Source organism: Danio aesculapii, chromosome 25 (genome assembly GCF_903798145.1).
Source record: "Danio aesculapii chromosome 25, fDanAes4.1, whole genome shotgun sequence".
NCBI lineage: Eukaryota > Metazoa > Chordata > Actinopteri > Cypriniformes > Danionidae > Danio > Danio aesculapii.
The window spans coordinates 33,677,942-33,696,031 of NC_079459.1; the positions used below are offsets into that span (position 1 = coordinate 33,677,942).

The following is an 18,090-nucleotide window of genomic DNA, read 5'->3' on the forward strand; positions in this document are numbered from 1 at the left end:
GTATGTGTGTGTGCGCGCATATATATTTACACACATACATATAATAGCCTTTATAACGTTTGATGCATGCATAATTTCAAGATCATTGCAATGAATTCAATAACTGATGCACATGATTTTTATTTTGCATGTGATGCAGTTTCAAATATCTGCCAAATTGAGGCATCAAAGAATCAACAGTCTTCCAAAACTGCCTGCAAGCCATAAAACCCTGCCTGTGCACAGGTCTGGAAGCAGCCGCGCTCTTTTTTTTTCCCAGTAGACACATATCCATTTTCATCACAGAGCACTGCATCAAAAATGAATGAAAACACGCAACTCCGCCACGGTGTTTAAATAGAACCCAGAAGCATCTCCGCAGGGACGGACAGACGCAGATCGCAGGATGGAGGGAAAAAGCTGGATGACAAGAAAACAAAAGGAGGAGTGCATCACCACTCTCCAGGGAGGAAAGGGTTAACCCCATTACGCCAGACCAATCGGAGCGCGGAGCAACACTGCAAAACCGCCGCAGTGAGAGAGAGAGGGAGACGAAGATAGAGGAGCGAACGAGAGAGAGCAAGGATGAGGAGGCGCAACAGAGGGGAGCATCGCCAACACTTCAACACATCACAGTTTGAAGACAGCAAGAGCAGAAAAAAGCAAGACAGCAGATCAAAGTCAGAGAGCGTTCGCCGACGGTTCACACGGACACCGTTTGATTCATGCTTCCCAGGAGGGAATCGGGTTTAAGAAGCACTGACATGCAAAAGTGTGTGCACTTGTGGATCTCAGACGAGGAGGACGATGCTCTGGTGAAGCGCTAAATGATGCACGCTGATGAGAGATGAGAACTCAGAGGTAAGCAGAAGATATTTATAACTTTGGCCATCACATATGATAGCTCTGCATGTGAAATCAATACAACCCAGCAGATGTGGAAACTTAGTATTGCAGATACACACACATATATATATGAATCGTACCTTACTCGGACCTACTCAAATGATCGAATCATTTGTGTTTGAAACATTTGTCGTTGTCGACTCTATGAATGCGATGTCTGTGTTGTATTATTAACCTGCTGCTGCCTGTAAACAGCATTCTTACTTCAGTTAGTCTATTGATCCACGTCTCCACTGACAAATTTCACCTCCAAAACCCAATCGATCCTATTTACGGTCCCCCCCCCCTCCATCCTCAATTTGTCAAAGTCTGCAGGACTGTAACATCTGTGAAAAAGGTTTACTGTGTAAAATCTCACGACCACCTCGTCACACGTGATATCCCTGCACGGCCGCTGACTGAAAACTGATGTGAGAAAGTGCAGGCGTAAAACAACACAGGTGCTTCCCTAAAAGGCATTGCTTTGGAAATGAAAATGAGTGTTTGTACATCGTTCCCAAGATGCACGAGGTCATCCATCAACCCCTGCAGGTTCGCAGATTGTACCTTTTGCATGGACGTTAAGCAAGACCAGAGCTCAAGCGTTCCCGCAGAATGCTTTGCACAAGTCCTTACATGATGATAGATTGGACGCGGACTTAATGTAAAATTGATTGTGTTCACTTATCAATACTACTTTGCTTTCTTGCAGGGATCACAGAGCTGGAGAAAAGTGCTTGCAAAGTGTAGTGCAACTGGCACATTTCTCAGGGAGACTAGCGTTGAGTCTGTGGATTTCCCAAGTTGAAAACACCACAGGCGCAGAGCGGTTGTATCCAATGCAACGCTGATGACGCAGCCTAAAGGTGACCTTCTTTGAGAGGACAGGAAATTGCATCAGAGACTCACACCTCGTGCTGACCCAAACAATTCATTGACCTTGGATTCTTCAGCAGATGGCACATGCAAATCAGCAAATGCAAATCAATATGGATTTATCACCTACTAGGGGCTGTAAAACTGCACTGAAGACATCGGCACTGAAGGAATTGTCTTTGCGCTGATGGTTTCGAGGGAAATGAAAGCAACTTCGTGAACATGATGTGGATGTAATAATCAATTAATTAGCTGTCAGTCTAGATTAGAACAAGAAATGGATTGTTTGAAGCATTCGCTATTTTCATTCACCAAGATCGTCCACTTTCTGTTGGACATGGCTGGGGAGCGAATGTATCGCTTGCTTTAGTAACAATCAAAGAAATCCCCAAGCGTTGGATTACGAGGATTAAGAAGTGCTGAAAACTTCCTTGAAAGGCCATGCCTGCAGCTGATGTACAAGCTGTACCCCTTCCAGACTTTTCCGTCTTGATCGCTGACTCCCGAAGCTGAGAAAAGAAGCTGGAAGGGGAAGGGTAAGTCAACAAACGCATAAAATAAACCAATCGGACAGTTGTCATTAGTAGACTTAATAAAGTATGAGGTGTTGTGTTTTAGCTCCCGAAGATGTTCGAGTTTCCATATGGTTTTACTCAGAGATTGAATCAAAACACAAAGAGTTATTAGTACACAATTGGCACCTCCATCTACATACGCAGGAGTAAATTACGAAAGCCAGGCTCCAAATGCTCACTCTCAAGGTGATGAATGAAACGCAGCACTAAAGACCGTCACATCTGCAAATAGAGCAATCCATCACTGTGCAACAAATGCATTATGGACAGGAATAATGTCCAAAGTGTGTCTATTCATAGCAGCACCCAGTACAGAATGGCCAGTGCATGACCAATGCATTATTAGTCAACGTGCATGGGGGAACATTAGACATAAAGCCATTAGCAGCCCCAGAGGGAATCTGCAGGCGTTTTGTGCAATTTCTGCACAGACCAGAGATGAAAATCTCAGCAAAACATAATCAGAAAGTGATGGAAGCGATATCAAATAAATGAACACAGCAGGCTTTGCAGGCGTTCCAATACAGCAGGGATCTCCCACTGATTCTGGCCTAGTCTTTGATTTAGTGCAAGGAAAGAAATATCTCTTAATCTGATGGTTTTTTTGAGACCCCCAACAGATCTATTGAATTATATAACATGTTGTGGCAGACGACTTCATTAGCTGTTACCCTTGTAAACTACTAGTGTCGCTGACAAACAGGGATTTACAGCATTTTGAATTTTGGTATGTGAATTAAAATGGTTCACAATGAATCTGAATGACACAATCCCACACACACGCACCGGCCACTTTATTAGGTACACCTTACTGGTAACGGGTTGAACTCACTTTTGCCTTCAGAACTGCCTTAATCCTTCATGGAATAGCTTCAACAAGCTACTGGAAATACTCCTCAGAGATTTTAGTTCATATTGAGATGATAGCATCGCGCAGTTGCTGCAGATTTGTCGGCTGCACATCCATGATGCAAATCTCCCATTGCACCACATCCCAAAGGTGCTCTATTGGATTGGGATGTGGTGACTGTGGAGGCCATTTGAGTACAGTTAACTCATTGTCATTTTTAAGAAACCAGTCTGAGATGATTCACGCTTTATGACATGGCGTGTTATCTTGCTGGTCATAAAGAGATGGACATTGTCAGCAACAATACTCAGGTAGGCTGTGGCATTGACATGATGCGTAGTTGGTACTAATGGGCCCAAAGTGTGCCAAGAAAACATCCCCCACTCCATTACACCACCACCACCAGCCTGAACAGTTGATACAAGGCAGGATGCATCCATTTCATGTTGTTGACGCCAAATTCTGACCCGACCATCTGAATGTGGCAGCAGAAATGGAGACTCATCAGTCCAGGCAACATTTCTGCAATCTTCTATTGTCCAGTTTTGGTGAGCCTGTGTGAATTGTAGCCTCAGTTTCCTGTTCTTAGCTGACAGGAGTGGCACCCGGTGTGGTCTTCTGCTGCTGTAGCCCATCCGCCTCAAGGTTGGACGTGTTGTGTGTTAAGAGATGCTCTTCTGCAGACCTTTGTTGTAACGAGTGCTTATTTGAGTTACTGTTGCCTTTCTATCAGCTGGAACCAGTCTGGCCATTCTCATCTGACCTCATTCTCGCATTTGCGCCCACAGAACTGCCGCTCTCTGGATATTTTCTCTTTTTCAGACCATTCTCTGTAAACCCTAGAGATGGTTGTGCGTGAAAATCCCAGTAGATCAGCAGTTTCTGAAATACTCAGACCAGCCCGTCTGGCACCAACAACCATGATGTTCAAAGTCACTTAAATCACCTTTCTTCCCCATTCTGATGCTCGCTTTGAACTGCAGCAGATTGTCTTGACCATGGCTGTTTCTCAGTATGCGTTCTTCAGCAGTCTTGCGTCCTCGTGTTCTCGTGTAACATCATCATCAGCTGCCAAAGTTCAGCTCCAATACTCAAGACCGCAAGAACAGAGGAGGCGTGAAACTTCCCGGATGTGATCTTAATAGTGAGGACGCACCGATGCAGACTTGAGCACCGATCTCGCTCTAGAAGTCCCAGAAGTCATTGCGACTGGAAGTGTGAAGTGCAGCATTTTATTTAGATTAATTATTAAAGTTCAGAGATATCATTTATTTATCTCAGGAGTTTCCCTAAATAAAACTGTGAAAGTAAAAATGACCATGAACATCTTAATAAAGGAATAAACACATTAAGGGTGTTTGTTTGCTGAAATTCATATTAAAATCTGTTTTATTTATACTGTGCAATGTATATTTGTGTTTTTATGCAAAGTATATATTTTGAAAAGGGGAAAAACAATAAATCATTGTATGAACGCTGTAATGTTTAAATAATTTACCATTTAAAGCGCGTGAAGGTCATGTGACCATCAGGAAGAACGCAGCATCTCATTTCTCAAAGGATGCGTTCTCTGCCCTCGTGGTCTCCCGAGTTCATTCCTCCGAGGTCTCCACAAGAACGCAAGTCTGTTCTCTGCATTGTTGGAATTGAGAAACAGCCCATGTCTACATGCCTAAATGCATTGAGCTGCTGCCATGTGATTGGCTGATTAGAAATTTGCGTTAACAAGCAGTTGGACAGGTGTACCTAATAAAGTGGCCGATGAGTGTATATCATATAACAAACTTAATGCAAACATCACATACTGTAGACAATGCAATAAAAAATAGGTAAAAGCACGACCCAACATCCTTCATGATAAATTTCATACATCGGATACATCACAAAAAACTAATAAAAAATAAACTGTGAAGAATGATTTTCTATCTAGACAAACTGTTAAAGGCACATTATGTAAGAATCTTTTATTAAGAAACTTTAAAAAACACTAGAAAGTTGTATATTTTGCTGACTTAAGTTCACTTATTGCTCCAAATGTTGGGAAGAATGTTCAAATGCAGAAAAAAAGGACACTTTAACTGGTGAGACGGAGCTTGCGCTGTGTATTAATGCTAATGGCATCACACAACCTTGATTTCCGGATTGCTTTCTAGAAAACGGGGAAATGGCAGCGAGGCTTTAATATGTTGTGTGTTTTATAGACCGCACAGGGCAGCATTATAACATGAGCCTAAAAAGTGTTAAGTCTGATCAAAAAATCCTGCTTCTTCTGCATGTGACCATAAGCTGAAGAACAGTTTTTAATACTACATTAGCTTTTAGCCTCACTGTGTAGTGTTTAATAATAGTAGCTGTTAATCTGACTTGCTTCATACTACCACGACATTCATTCATTTTCCTTCGGCTTAGTTTTTATTTAAGAGGTCGCATATGTTTTACATAGCGGATGCCCTTTAAGCCGCAACCCAGTACTGGGAAACACCAATACACACTCACACACACACTCTCATACACTACAGCCAATTTAGTTTAATTCCCCTATAGCGCATGTGTTTGGATTTGGGGGAAACCGGAGTTCCCGGAGGACACACACGCCAACATGGGGAGAACAGGCAAACTCCACACAGAAATGCCAATTGGCCCAGCCGGGACTGGAACCAGCGACCTTCTTGCTGTGAGGCGACAGTGCTAGCCACTGAGCAGTCATTTCTGTTGAGTGCATGAACACAATGGCTAATCAGCGGTTTAAGAACGTGCTCAAATATTCGCGGGAAATGGACGTTCTTAAAATTTCAGTACCGATTGGTGGGCTCACACTGAATCTGCGCGCGCAGAATTCCACAGATTTTCCGCAGATTTTTAGCCCATCATTAATTCTGTTTATTTACTTGAGTAAATGTGTGTAAATCTATATTTATTCAGTTTTTTAATTAATAACAGTAATATTATTGACTAATGTTCATCTGATTTATGTACAATGCAGTTTGTACAGTAATAATTGCTGCCTTTTAGTAGATATATTATATGAGAGACTTGCTTTGTTTACCAAATTAAGTGAATCTAATTGGATTTGCATTTTAAACATTAAATAAAAGTTAAAAAGATATTTTTTTTAATTTTATATATTTAGTTATAATACTCCCAAAATAATTCTGCAGAGATTTTTACCAAAATTCTTCGCAAAAATAGCAATAAATGTCCACAGATTCCGTCTGGCCCTCCCGATTGGTACCAAGTTCCAGTATCATGACAACCTTAATATCAACAATCTATATTTTCCTGAAAGACACTTTAAAAGTTTCAATAATTCACAATTATTCTCTGTAGTTAGAAGTGCCTTTTGTTAAACGGGTATATTTGTGAAAATAGCCAAAATACATTACAGAATTTTCTTTTCTGCCAAACATCATTAGAATATAACGTAAAGAACATGTTTCATGAAGTTATTTTGCAAATTTACTACCAGAAATATATATAAAAATGAATTTAAGGGAGGTTTCATAAACTAGTTTCGAGAGGAACACGTTATATGATCAACTTCAGCTGATCCTCATCACTAATTATTAGCTAGCCTATCGGAGCACTCCAAAACTACTATATATATTCTAGCTAAACTTCATTCCCTATCTCTGTTTTCGGAACCCCCCCCTCCCAACCCCCCCTATCCTTACATTATCCCTCCTCCTCTTTGATCGGGCAACACAGTGGCTCAGTGATTAGCACTGTTGCCTCGCAGCAAGAGGGCCACAGGTTCAAGGCCCATTCGAACCAGTTGGCACTTCCTGCGCGGAGTTTGCATGTTCTCCCTGTGTTTGCGTGGGTTTTCTCCGGGTCCTCCGGTTTCCTCCCACAGTTCAAAAACATGTATATAAGTGAATCAGAATACAGTCACAAGCACCCAGCAAATACATGCCTAACCAACCAGCCAGAAGCGGGGGGGACATTCGAGAAACACCTGATCTCGTGTCCCTCCTAATGCTCATTAACCAGGCGGGAGCCTTGGGCTCATCTATCTCCGAGCTCAGGGTTCTCTCCCGGGACAGCATGCCAAACCTGCTATTATAGTTAAGCAATATCTAAGTGTGAACTCTTGAAATAGTAATTTGCATTGCCAAGTACTTTTTGGTCAACTTTAGAGGATTTTCTCAGAACCCTCAGATTTTAAAGTAGTATCTTGGCCAAATACTGTCCTATCCTAACAAAAACTATACTTTATGTACTTGACTATAAGATAGATGGAAATCATATTTAATCAGCTTTAAGCTTTAATTAAAATAAAAAAAAAAAAAACCTTTCTGACAGGTTTTGTGCACAAAGGTGACATATTGTACTGTTTAATATCAGCATAATATTGATGTTGGTCTTTATAAACTTTGTACTTTAGGTTTAAAGGTCCCATTAAATTAAAATAAAGTTTTTTAGATGTTAGTATCAGTATTGCTAGTTCTTAAGATATCTATAAGCCAGTGTGCTCTAAAACAGTGACAAAATTAGTGTTTAGAAGATATAAAACTGATATCCACATCTAAAGCTTGTAGTTTGTTTCTTCCGCCTAAATGGATCAACATATTTATTCACGTCACTTCATTCTTCAGTTTCTCATAAAATTATAACCAATCAAATGCTCTCTGGTATCTGCCATGCCCCGCCCCCTTCAAGATGCTTCTCATTTGCTTTTCATTTGATGTGCTTGAGCTCAACCACTCTCACTGGCAGAGCGGTGATAAAACAAAATGCTATTGGCGTTTTTTTTTTAAAGGGGAGGATCTACACTATGCCCCGCCCTGTCTTCATGTTTCGGTTACGATTACGTCAAACATCGAATAAATATGCAAATTTCAAAACGCAGCTACGGTTGCCAGAATTTTACCATTAAAAGTTAGAAATATATATTATTGCGTCTACAATATTTTTACAGTAGACTACCATATTTCAGTCATTTATAGTGTGAATTCATCAATATTTTGAAGAAATCTACATATTGTATCTTTGTTAGACAGACAAAAACAGGTGGTGATGAGAAAGTCCTCCATAATCAACCAAAGCTCATAACAACCAGTTTTTCCACAAGCAGAAAAACGGTAATATATAGAAAGCGCTCAGTGTCATTCACAAGAAATGTTAAATAACATCATGCTACACGTGAACGCTTATGTTTGCAGTTTGTTCAAACTATTTATTTAAAATGAGTTAAAACAATACGTTTGCCCGTTGGCCTCACAGCAAGAAGGTCACTCTTTTGAGCCTAGGCTGGGTCAGTTGGCGTTTCTGTGTGGAGTTTGCATGTTCTCCCCGTATTCGTGTGGGTTTCCTCTGGGTTTACCCCACAACTCCAAAAACATGTGGTACAGGTGAATTGGGTAAGCTAAATTGTCCGTAGTGTATGAGTGTGAATGAGAGTGTATGGGTGTTTCCCAGTGATGGGTTGCAGCTGGAAGGGCATCCGCTACATAAAACATGTGCTAGATAAGTTGGCAGTTCATTCCACTTTGGAGACCCCAGATTAATAAAGGGACTAACTCAAAAAGAAAATGAATGAATGAATGAAACAATACAATTTAGGGGGACAACCTAATTGTTGTATGTTCAATCCACTTAAATTTGTAAAAACTAATAAGCCAGCTTAATTCCTTCATGTTGTCCCAACACAAGCTGATTGTGTGGAACCCAGCATTTATTTACAGTTTAACACACGTAACACTAAAGTGATGCAATAAACATTAGACGTAACATGCAACTTTCATGTACATCATTAATGAAAACCCCCCCAAAAAGAACCACAGTTATGTCCCCAAAATACAACATAAAAAGCGAAGCGTCATGCAGGGAATTCTGGGAAAGTCAATGCACAGTTATTCACCCCATATACCATGAAAATACACTTTTAACCAGGTTTCAGATTTTTACTGTAGCATTTTTAGTTTTTTAAAGGCCTGTGAAGCACCTTTAAATGTTGAAATTGCGATGAGCATTTTTTATTCGATGTTTGACGTAATCTCAACTGAAAAATGAAGAGAGGGCAGGGCATAAAGTAGCCCCTCCCCCTTTAAAAAAAAATCAACCAATAGCGTTTTGTTTTATCACTGCTCTGCCAATGAGAGTGGGTGAGCTCAAGCGCATCAAAGCAAATGAGTAGAAGGGGGGGCGGGGCATGTAAGACACTAGAGAGCATTTGATTGGTCAAAATATTTAATGAGAAGCTGAAGTCTGGTGACGTTAAAAAAATTTTTTGATCCATTTAGTCGTAATTAACAAGCTTTGGATGTATACATCAGTTAAATAGGCAAATGTTGGAGCACACCAGCTTATCGATAACCTTAAAACTAACAGCTAAGATTTATTATTTTAATTTCACGGGACTATTAAAAACAGCCATTTGACAATGTAGAATTCCACCACTATTATTAAAATTTCCATTGATGCACAGTTTTAGTATAAGATCATCCTACACACATTTCCTGACTGTTCGTGTGTTTACCTTTCAGGATAATGCACGTCCCTCCTGCTGCGGAGGAAGAAAGCACCATGAGTAACGTCACCGTCCTCGACAACACAGAGTCCGTAAGTCCCGTCATGACGGCAGCCGGCGGCCCGTATCCGTACCCGCTTAGCTTCCAAGTGTCTCTTACTGGATTCCTGATGCTGGAGATCGTCCTGGGACTGAGCAGCAACCTGACCGTGCTAGCGCTCTACTGCATGAAGTCCAACTTGGTCAATTCGGTCAGCAACATAGTCACGATGAACCTCCATGTGCTGGACGTGCTGGTGTGCGTTTGCTGTATCCCTTTAACCATCGTAGTGTTGATGCTTTCCTTACAAGGTGACACAGTGCTTGTTTGCTGCTTCCACGAGGCCTGCGTGTCATTTGCTAGCGTGGCTACAGCAGCTAACGTGCTAGCTATTACTTTAGACCGATACGACATATCCGTTAAACCGGCCAATCGCGTACTGACTATGGGGCGAGCGGTGGCTTTGCTGGGATGCATTTGGGTGCTGTCTTTTGTTAGCTTCTTGGTGCCGTTTATCGAAGTGGGATTTTTGGGACCGGAACCCACGTTAGCCAATCAAACCGCTGTCGTGCATGTTAACGAATATTACACCGAACTCGGTTTATACTACCACCTAGTGGCTCAAATCCCAATTTTTTGTTTGACTGCTGTGATTATGTTAGTGACGTACGCTAAGATACTCCAGGCGCTCAATATTCGAATTGGAACGCGCTTCCATGCGACGCAGAAGAAGAAGAAAAAGTTGCGAAGAAAGAAGAATTTTTCGCTAATGTCAACGTCCGAGCAGCAATTGCCAGAAATCACGGACGCCTCGCAGAGCAGTGGAGGAAATCGTGGAAATGCGCCGTTAGGTATGCGCACATCTGTTTCGGTGATTATCGCACTTCGTAGAGCGGTTAAACGCCACCGGGAGCGCCGTGAACGGCAAAAGAGAGTTTTTCGTATGTCGTTGCTCATCATCTCCACGTTTCTTCTGTGCTGGACGCCTATTACTGTTTTAAACACTGTGATCCTCAGCGCAGGCCCCAGCGATCTCACGGTTAGGCTGCGATTGGGATTTCTGGTCATGGCCTACGGCACTACAGTCTTCCATCCGCTGCTGTACGCATTCACCAGGCAGAAATTCCAGAAAGTGCTGAAAAGTAAAATGAAGAAGCGGGTGGTGTCCATCAGCGAGGCGGATCCACTGCCGAACAACGCAGTGATCCGAAACTCTTGGATCGATCCCAAACGGAATAAGAAAGTGACGTTTGATGATCACGAAGCGAGACAGAAATGTCTGTCGTCTGAAGATGCAGACTAAAGACGGCTCGAGGCTTCCAAAAACAGGAACTAGTTCTCATTAAAGCACTGTTATTTATCCTATCGAAGCTTGTTTCTGATATGGAATTTTAAAATAAGTTGTTTTTTGTTACAATTACGTGTTTATAATCAACAATTAAGCCTTTTTTTTTACTACTGTGAGATTAAGCTCCTAATTTTGAGTTGAGTTTACACTTCACTATTTACACCTAAATTCAGACTTTTTCATGTAATTTTGAGTTTACATCTTACAGTTTTGTCTCTTTCGTAATTTTGGATTTGTAACTTTTTTGGAAATTCTTAGTTTGTTTTTCAAAATTCTGACCTTTACAGTTTACATCTTGCAATTTTGACTTTTTTGTAATTTCAGAAGCTGCAACATTTTTGTAATCATTAGTATATTTCACACAATTCTGAGATCTTATTCTGAGTTTTGTGTTGAACCTTCGGAGGTTTTAACTTTTTTTGGAATTCTTAGTTTATATTACAAAATTCTGCCAGTTTAGATCTGGCACTTTTGACTTTTAAGGAACTTTGCAATTGTAACATTTTTGGTTAATTCCCAGTTAATTTCCAAATTCCGATGTTTTCCCTCTGAATATTGAGTTTATATCTTGCAATTTTGACTTTTTCAGAATTACAAAACTTGCAACTTTTTTGGAAATCTTTGTTAATATTACAAAATTTCAACGTTATTTCTCTAAATTTTTATTTTACATTTTGCGGAACTTTGTAATTGTTACTTTTTTGGGGGGAATTCTCAGTTAATTTACAAAATTCAGCTATTTTCCATCAAAATTTTGAGTTTACATCTTGTAATTTTGACTTTTTAGGAACTTTGCAATTGTAACTTTTTGGGGGAATTCTCAGTTAATTGTCAAAATTCTGCCATTTTGCCTCTAAATTTTAGGTTTACATCTGGCATTTTTGACTTTTAAGGAACTTTGCAATTGTAACATTTTTGGTTAATTCCCAGTTAATTTCCAAATTCCGATGTTTTCCCTCTGAATATTGAGTTTATATCTTGCAATTTTGACTTTTTCAGAATTACAAAACTTGCAACTTTTTTGGAATTCTTCGATGTTCGATGTTCAATTTCGATGTTTTTTGCGGAACTTTGTAATTGTTACTTTTATGGGGGGAATTCTCAGTTAATTGTCAAAATTCTGCCATTTTGCCTCTAAATTTTAGGTTTACATCTGGCATTTTTGACTTTTTCAGAGTTTTGAAAGTTGCAACTCTTACTTTACACCACACAATTCTAAGTTGTTTCTCTGAGTTTTGTGTTTAACTTTTGAAAACTGAAAGTTTTTTTTTTGGGATTGCAGTTTTGACCTTTTTAGAATTTTGGAAGTCGAATTCTTAGTTTTATCTTTCATCACATTGAATATTTCAGAGTTTATTTCACACAATTTAGACTTTTTTTGGCCTCAAAATTCCAAATTCACATTAAATAATCCGCAAGAGAAATTACATTTAAATGAAGTTTTTATTCCACTCCGGAAATAAGCTTCCATAGTTTTCGCCATAAAGGGAATCACTTAGTGTGAATATTAGTCATACATGAGCAGGCACTGAATAATCTGTTACTATTTATAACTATCTTGGAATATAATATAATAGGTTTCATAGAATGATACTATTGCAGTTACAAGGTGCATGTCCTTTATAAACCACTGTAAGTACTGTAAATACATGAGAAATGAGATTTGTACATACTCTTTATCAGTTATGTACCTCTATTATAGTCTGTGTATACATGTATTTGTAATAAACTAGGTAGGGTGGGGGGAAAGAAATCCATCTCCAGTTTGACTTGAAATCAGGAGAACTTTGATTTGTCATGTTTGATCTTTCGCAGGAAAACAAAGAGAAGAATTATTGGCAAATCATTACTCAGCAATTCACATGTTAAACTCCAAACAGGAATAAAACACCAAAATCACCTTAAAAAAAGCTGTCTTATGAAATATCGGTAGGTTTAAAACACAGAGCTGCAATAATCGCAACGAAAAGACAATTCCTGCATCAGATATCACCAATAATCACAAAGAAAAGACACTTGCTGCATCAAATATCACCAATAATCACAAAAAGACAATTTCTGCATTAAATATCACAAATAATCACAATTCCTGCATAAAATATTGCCAATAATCACAATTCCTACATCAAATATAGCAAATAATCAATTCCTGCATCAAATATCGCCAATAATCACAATCCCTGCATCAAATATATCCAATAATCACAATTCCTGCTTCAAATATCGCCAATATTCACAAAGAAAAGACAATTCCTGCATCAAATATATCCAATAACCACAATTCCTGCATCAAATAGCCAATAATCACAATTCCTGCATCAAATATATCCAATAATCACAATTCCTGCATCAAATATATCCAATAATCACAATTCCTGCATCAAATATATCCAATAATCACAATTCCTGCATCAAATATATCCAATAATCACAATTCCTGCATCAAATATATCCAATAATCACACTTCCTGCATCAAATATATCCAATAATCACAATTCCTGCATCAAATATATCCAATAATCACACAATTCCTGCATCAAATATATCCAATAATCACATTTCCTGCATCAAATATATCCAATAATCACAATTCCTGCATCAAATATATCCAATAATCACAATTCCTGCATCAAATATATCCAATAATCACAATTCCTGCATCAAATATATCCAATAATCACATTTCCTGCATCAAATATATCCAATAATCACACTTCCTGCATCAAATATATCCAATAATCACATTTCCTGCATCAAATATATCCAATAATCACAAAGAAAAGACAATTCCTGCATCAAATATATCCAATAATCACAATTCCTGCATCAAATATATCCAATAATCACATTTCCTGCATCAAATATATCCAATAATCACAATTCCTGCATCAAATATATCCAATAATCACATTTCCTGCATCAAATATATCCAATTATCACAATTCCTGCATCAAATATATCCAATAATCACATTTCCTGCATCAAATATATCCAATTATCACAATTCCTGCATCAAATATCGCAAATAATCACAATTCCTGCAAATTTCACAAATAAAAGACAATTCCTGCTTCAAATATCGCCAATAATCACAAAGAAAAGACAATTCCTGCATCAAATATCACAAATAATCACAAAGAAGACACTTCCTGCATCAAATATCACCAATTATCACAAAGAAAAGACAATTCCTGCATCAAATATCACAAATAAAAGACAATTCCTGCTTCAAATATCACCAATAATCACAAAGAAAAGACAATTCTTGCATCAAAAACTACCAATAATCACAAAGAAAAGACACTTCCTGCATCAAATATCACCAATAATCACAAAAAGACAATTTCTGCATCAAATATCACAAATAATCACAATTCCTGCGTAAAATATTGCCAATAATCACAATTCCTGCATCAAATATATCCAATAATCACAATTCCTGCATCAAATTTCACAAATAAAAGACAATTCCTGCATCAAATATCACAAATAATCACAATTCCTGCTTCAAATATCGCCAATAATCACAAAGAAAAGACAATTCCTGCATCAAATATCACAAAGAAAAGACAATTCCTGCATCAAATATCACAAAGAAAAGACAATTCCTGCATCAAATATCACAAATAATCACAAAGAAAAGACAATTCCTGCATCAAATATCACAAATAATCACAAAGAAAAGACAATTCCTGCATCAAATATCACAAATAATCACAAAGAAAAGACAATTCCTGCATCAAATATCACAAATAATCACAAAGAAAAGACAATTCCTGCATCAAATATCACAAAGAAAAGACAATTCCTGCTTCAAATATCGCCAATAATCACAAAGAGAAGACAATTCCTGCATCAAATATCACAAATAATCACAAAGAAAAGACAATTCCTGCATCAAATATCACAAAGAGAAGACAATTCCTGCATCCAATATCACCAATAATCAATTCCTGCATCAAATATCACCAATATTCACAATTCCTGTATTAAATATCACCAATAATCACAAAGAAAAATTGCATTTGTTAGAGAGCAGTGAAATCTGAGGAAGCGTCTGGCGTTGCAGTCAAGGACAAAGCGTCCCTCATTTTGCATTCAGCGAAACACAGAAGTTAAGCTTCCATTCACCAAATCTGCATGCATATTAATGAATATATTCCCAGGTCAGAGCTGGTCTATTGTGCACCATTATGAGAGCATTCGTCCTTGCGTTTTCAGCAGGAATTGTTTGGTATTATCAAGAAAAAAATGTAAAAATGACGACACTAATTTAGATCAATAATCGCAGTGATTCACATGGAAATCATACACCAGTTCAGTCTTACAACAGAATTACTAACAATTGTTCAATCACCCATATAGAAATCTGACACATGGAAATATATACGCAAATGACATACAAGTTCAAATTTCACATACAGTACCTGACAAAAGTCTTGCCAATCCCTGTTGTGAGCAAAAAATAATAACTTGACTTCTAGTTGATCATTTGGAAAAGTGGGAGAAGGTGGAACCTGCATGGAGCCAATATTCTCACAGAAATCAGTCAAGTTTGGTGAAGGAAAAATCATGGTTTGGGGTTACATTCAGTATGGAGGTGTGCGAGAGATCTGCAGAGTGGATGGCAACATCAACAGCCTGAGGTATCAAGACATTTGTGCTGCCCATTACATTACAAACCACAGGAGAGGACAAATTCTTCAGCAGAATAGTGCTCCTTCTCATACTTCAGCCTCCACATCAAAGCTCCTAAAAGCAAAGAAGGTCAAGGTGCTCCAGGATTGGCCAGCCCAGTCACCAGACATGAACATTATTGAGCATGTCTGGAATGAATCCAAAGAACCTTGATGAACTCTGGGAGTCCTACAACACTTTCTTTGCCATTTCAGATGACTTTATTAATGAGTTATTTGTGTCATTGCAGAGATGTATGGATGGAAGTCCCTTATTTATCAGAGGTCGCCACATTGGAATGAACCGCCAACTATTCCGGCATATGTTTTACATAGTGGATGCCTTTCCAGCTGCAACTCAGAAAACACCCATACTCACTCATTCACACACACACACACACACACACACACACACACACACACACACACACACACACACACACACACACACACTCATACACTATGGCCAATTTAGTTTATTCAATTCCACTATAGCGCATGTGTTTGGACTGTGGGGGAAACAGAAGCACCCGGAGGAAACCCATGCCAACACGGGGAGAACTTGCAAACTCCACACAGAATTGCCAACTGGTCCAGCCGGGACTCAAACCAGCAACCTTCTTGCTGTGAGTGCTCACCACTGGGCCACAATATTCAATTTAATTGTATTAAATTCTTAATTGAAATGACTCAAAGACATAGTGTCACACTCTTAATTATACAATTCAAAATAGCCGGGCACACACTGACCCACAACACTCCTCCAGCACTTCAAACAACCCAATATGCAGCGCTGACCTTTCGGTCTCATAAGATCCGCAGCTCTCAGATCCTCCTATAAAAGTGTAATTGAGAATCATCAAGCCCTCTGTAAACAGTCGGTGTACTGCAAGGGTTTAGTAAATGTCACCCGTGTTGAATTTTTCGTCAGATATAAAGATCCGTTTGCTCGTGTCAAGTAGGATGTTGTGGTTTAAAGGCTCGCCGACAAGCTTTGGTGAGTGTCTGAACTTTCTGGGTAGCCTTTTGTATATGCTTCACAAACAAAACAACCGATGGATATGAACAAAAAGCTCAGATTTATAGCTGATGTTAGATTCAGTTTAGTTTTACAGATATCTACACTCACCGGCCACTTTATTAGGTACACCTGTCTAACTGCTCCTTAACGCAAATTTTTAATCAGCCAATCACATGGCAGCAGCTCAACGCATTCAGGCATGTAGACATGGTCAAGACGATCTGCTGCAGTTCAAATTGAGCATCAGAATGGGGAAGAAAGGTGATTTAAGTGACTTTGAACGTGGCATGGTTGTTGGTGGCAGATGGGCTGGTCTGATTATTTCAGAAACTGCTGATCTACTGGGATTTTCACGCACAACCATCTCTAGGGTTTACAGAGAATGGTCTGAAAAAGAGAAAATATCCAGTGAGCGGCAGTTCTGTGGGCGCAAATATCTTGTTGATGCCAGAGGAGAATGGTCAGACTGGTTCCAGCTGATAGAAAGGCAACAGTAACTCAAATAAGCACTCGTTACAACCGAGGTCTGCAGAAGAGCATCTCTGAACACACAACACGGCCAACCTTGAGGCGGATGGGCTACAGCAGCAGAAGACCACACCGGGTGCCACTCCTGTCAGCTAACAACAGGAAACTGAGGCTACAATTCACACAGGCTCACCAAAACTGGACAAAGATTGGAGAAACGTTACCTGGTCTGATGAGTCTCCATTTCTGCTGTAACATTCGGATCAGTTCGGGTCAGAATTTGGTGTTAACAACATTAAAGCATGGATCCATCCTGCCTTGTATCAACGGTTCAGACTGGTGGTGGTGGTGTAATGGTGTGGGGGATATTTTCTTGCCACACTTTGGGCCCATTAGTACCAATTGATCATCGTGTCAACGCCACAGCCTACCTGAGTATTGTTGCTGATCATGTCCATCCCATTATGACCACAGTGTACTCATCTTCTGATGAATACTTCCAGCAGAATAACACGCCATGTCATAAAGCCTGAATCATCTGAGACTGGTTTCTTGAACATGACAATGAGTTCACTGTACTCAAATAGACTCCACAGTCACCAGAGCTCAATCCAATAGAGCATCTTTGGGATGTGGTGAAACGGGAGATTGGCATCATGGATGTGCAGCCAACAAATCTGCAAAAACTGCGTAAAGCTATCATGTCAATATGGACCAAAATCTCTGAGGAATATTTCCAGTAGCTTGTTGAAGCTATACCATGAAGAATTAAGGAAGTTCTGAAGGCAAAAGGGGTCCAACCCAGTACCTAATAAAGTGGCCAGCGAGTGTATATAAATAATGTTATATAATTCGTTACCTGAATCAATTGATTGCCTGAAAAGATTTAATAATATTAGAGC

General features: G+C 39.3%; 1 protein-coding gene across 1 annotated transcript; it reads left to right on the top strand.

Annotated features, from left to right (window-relative positions):
• The first annotated feature begins 533 nt into the window (after positions 1-533).
• Positions 534-11,189, top strand: gpr22b (G protein-coupled receptor 22b). The gene is made up of 3 exons (XM_056451934.1): positions 534-840; positions 1,577-2,276; positions 9,651-11,189. The coding sequence occupies exon 3, from the start codon at positions 9,655-9,657 to the stop codon at positions 10,975-10,977; it is 1,323 nt and encodes a 440-aa protein (XP_056307909.1). The 5' UTR covers positions 534-840; positions 1,577-2,276; positions 9,651-9,654; the 3' UTR covers positions 10,978-11,189.
• The last annotated feature ends 6,901 nt before the right edge of the window (positions 11,190-18,090 follow it).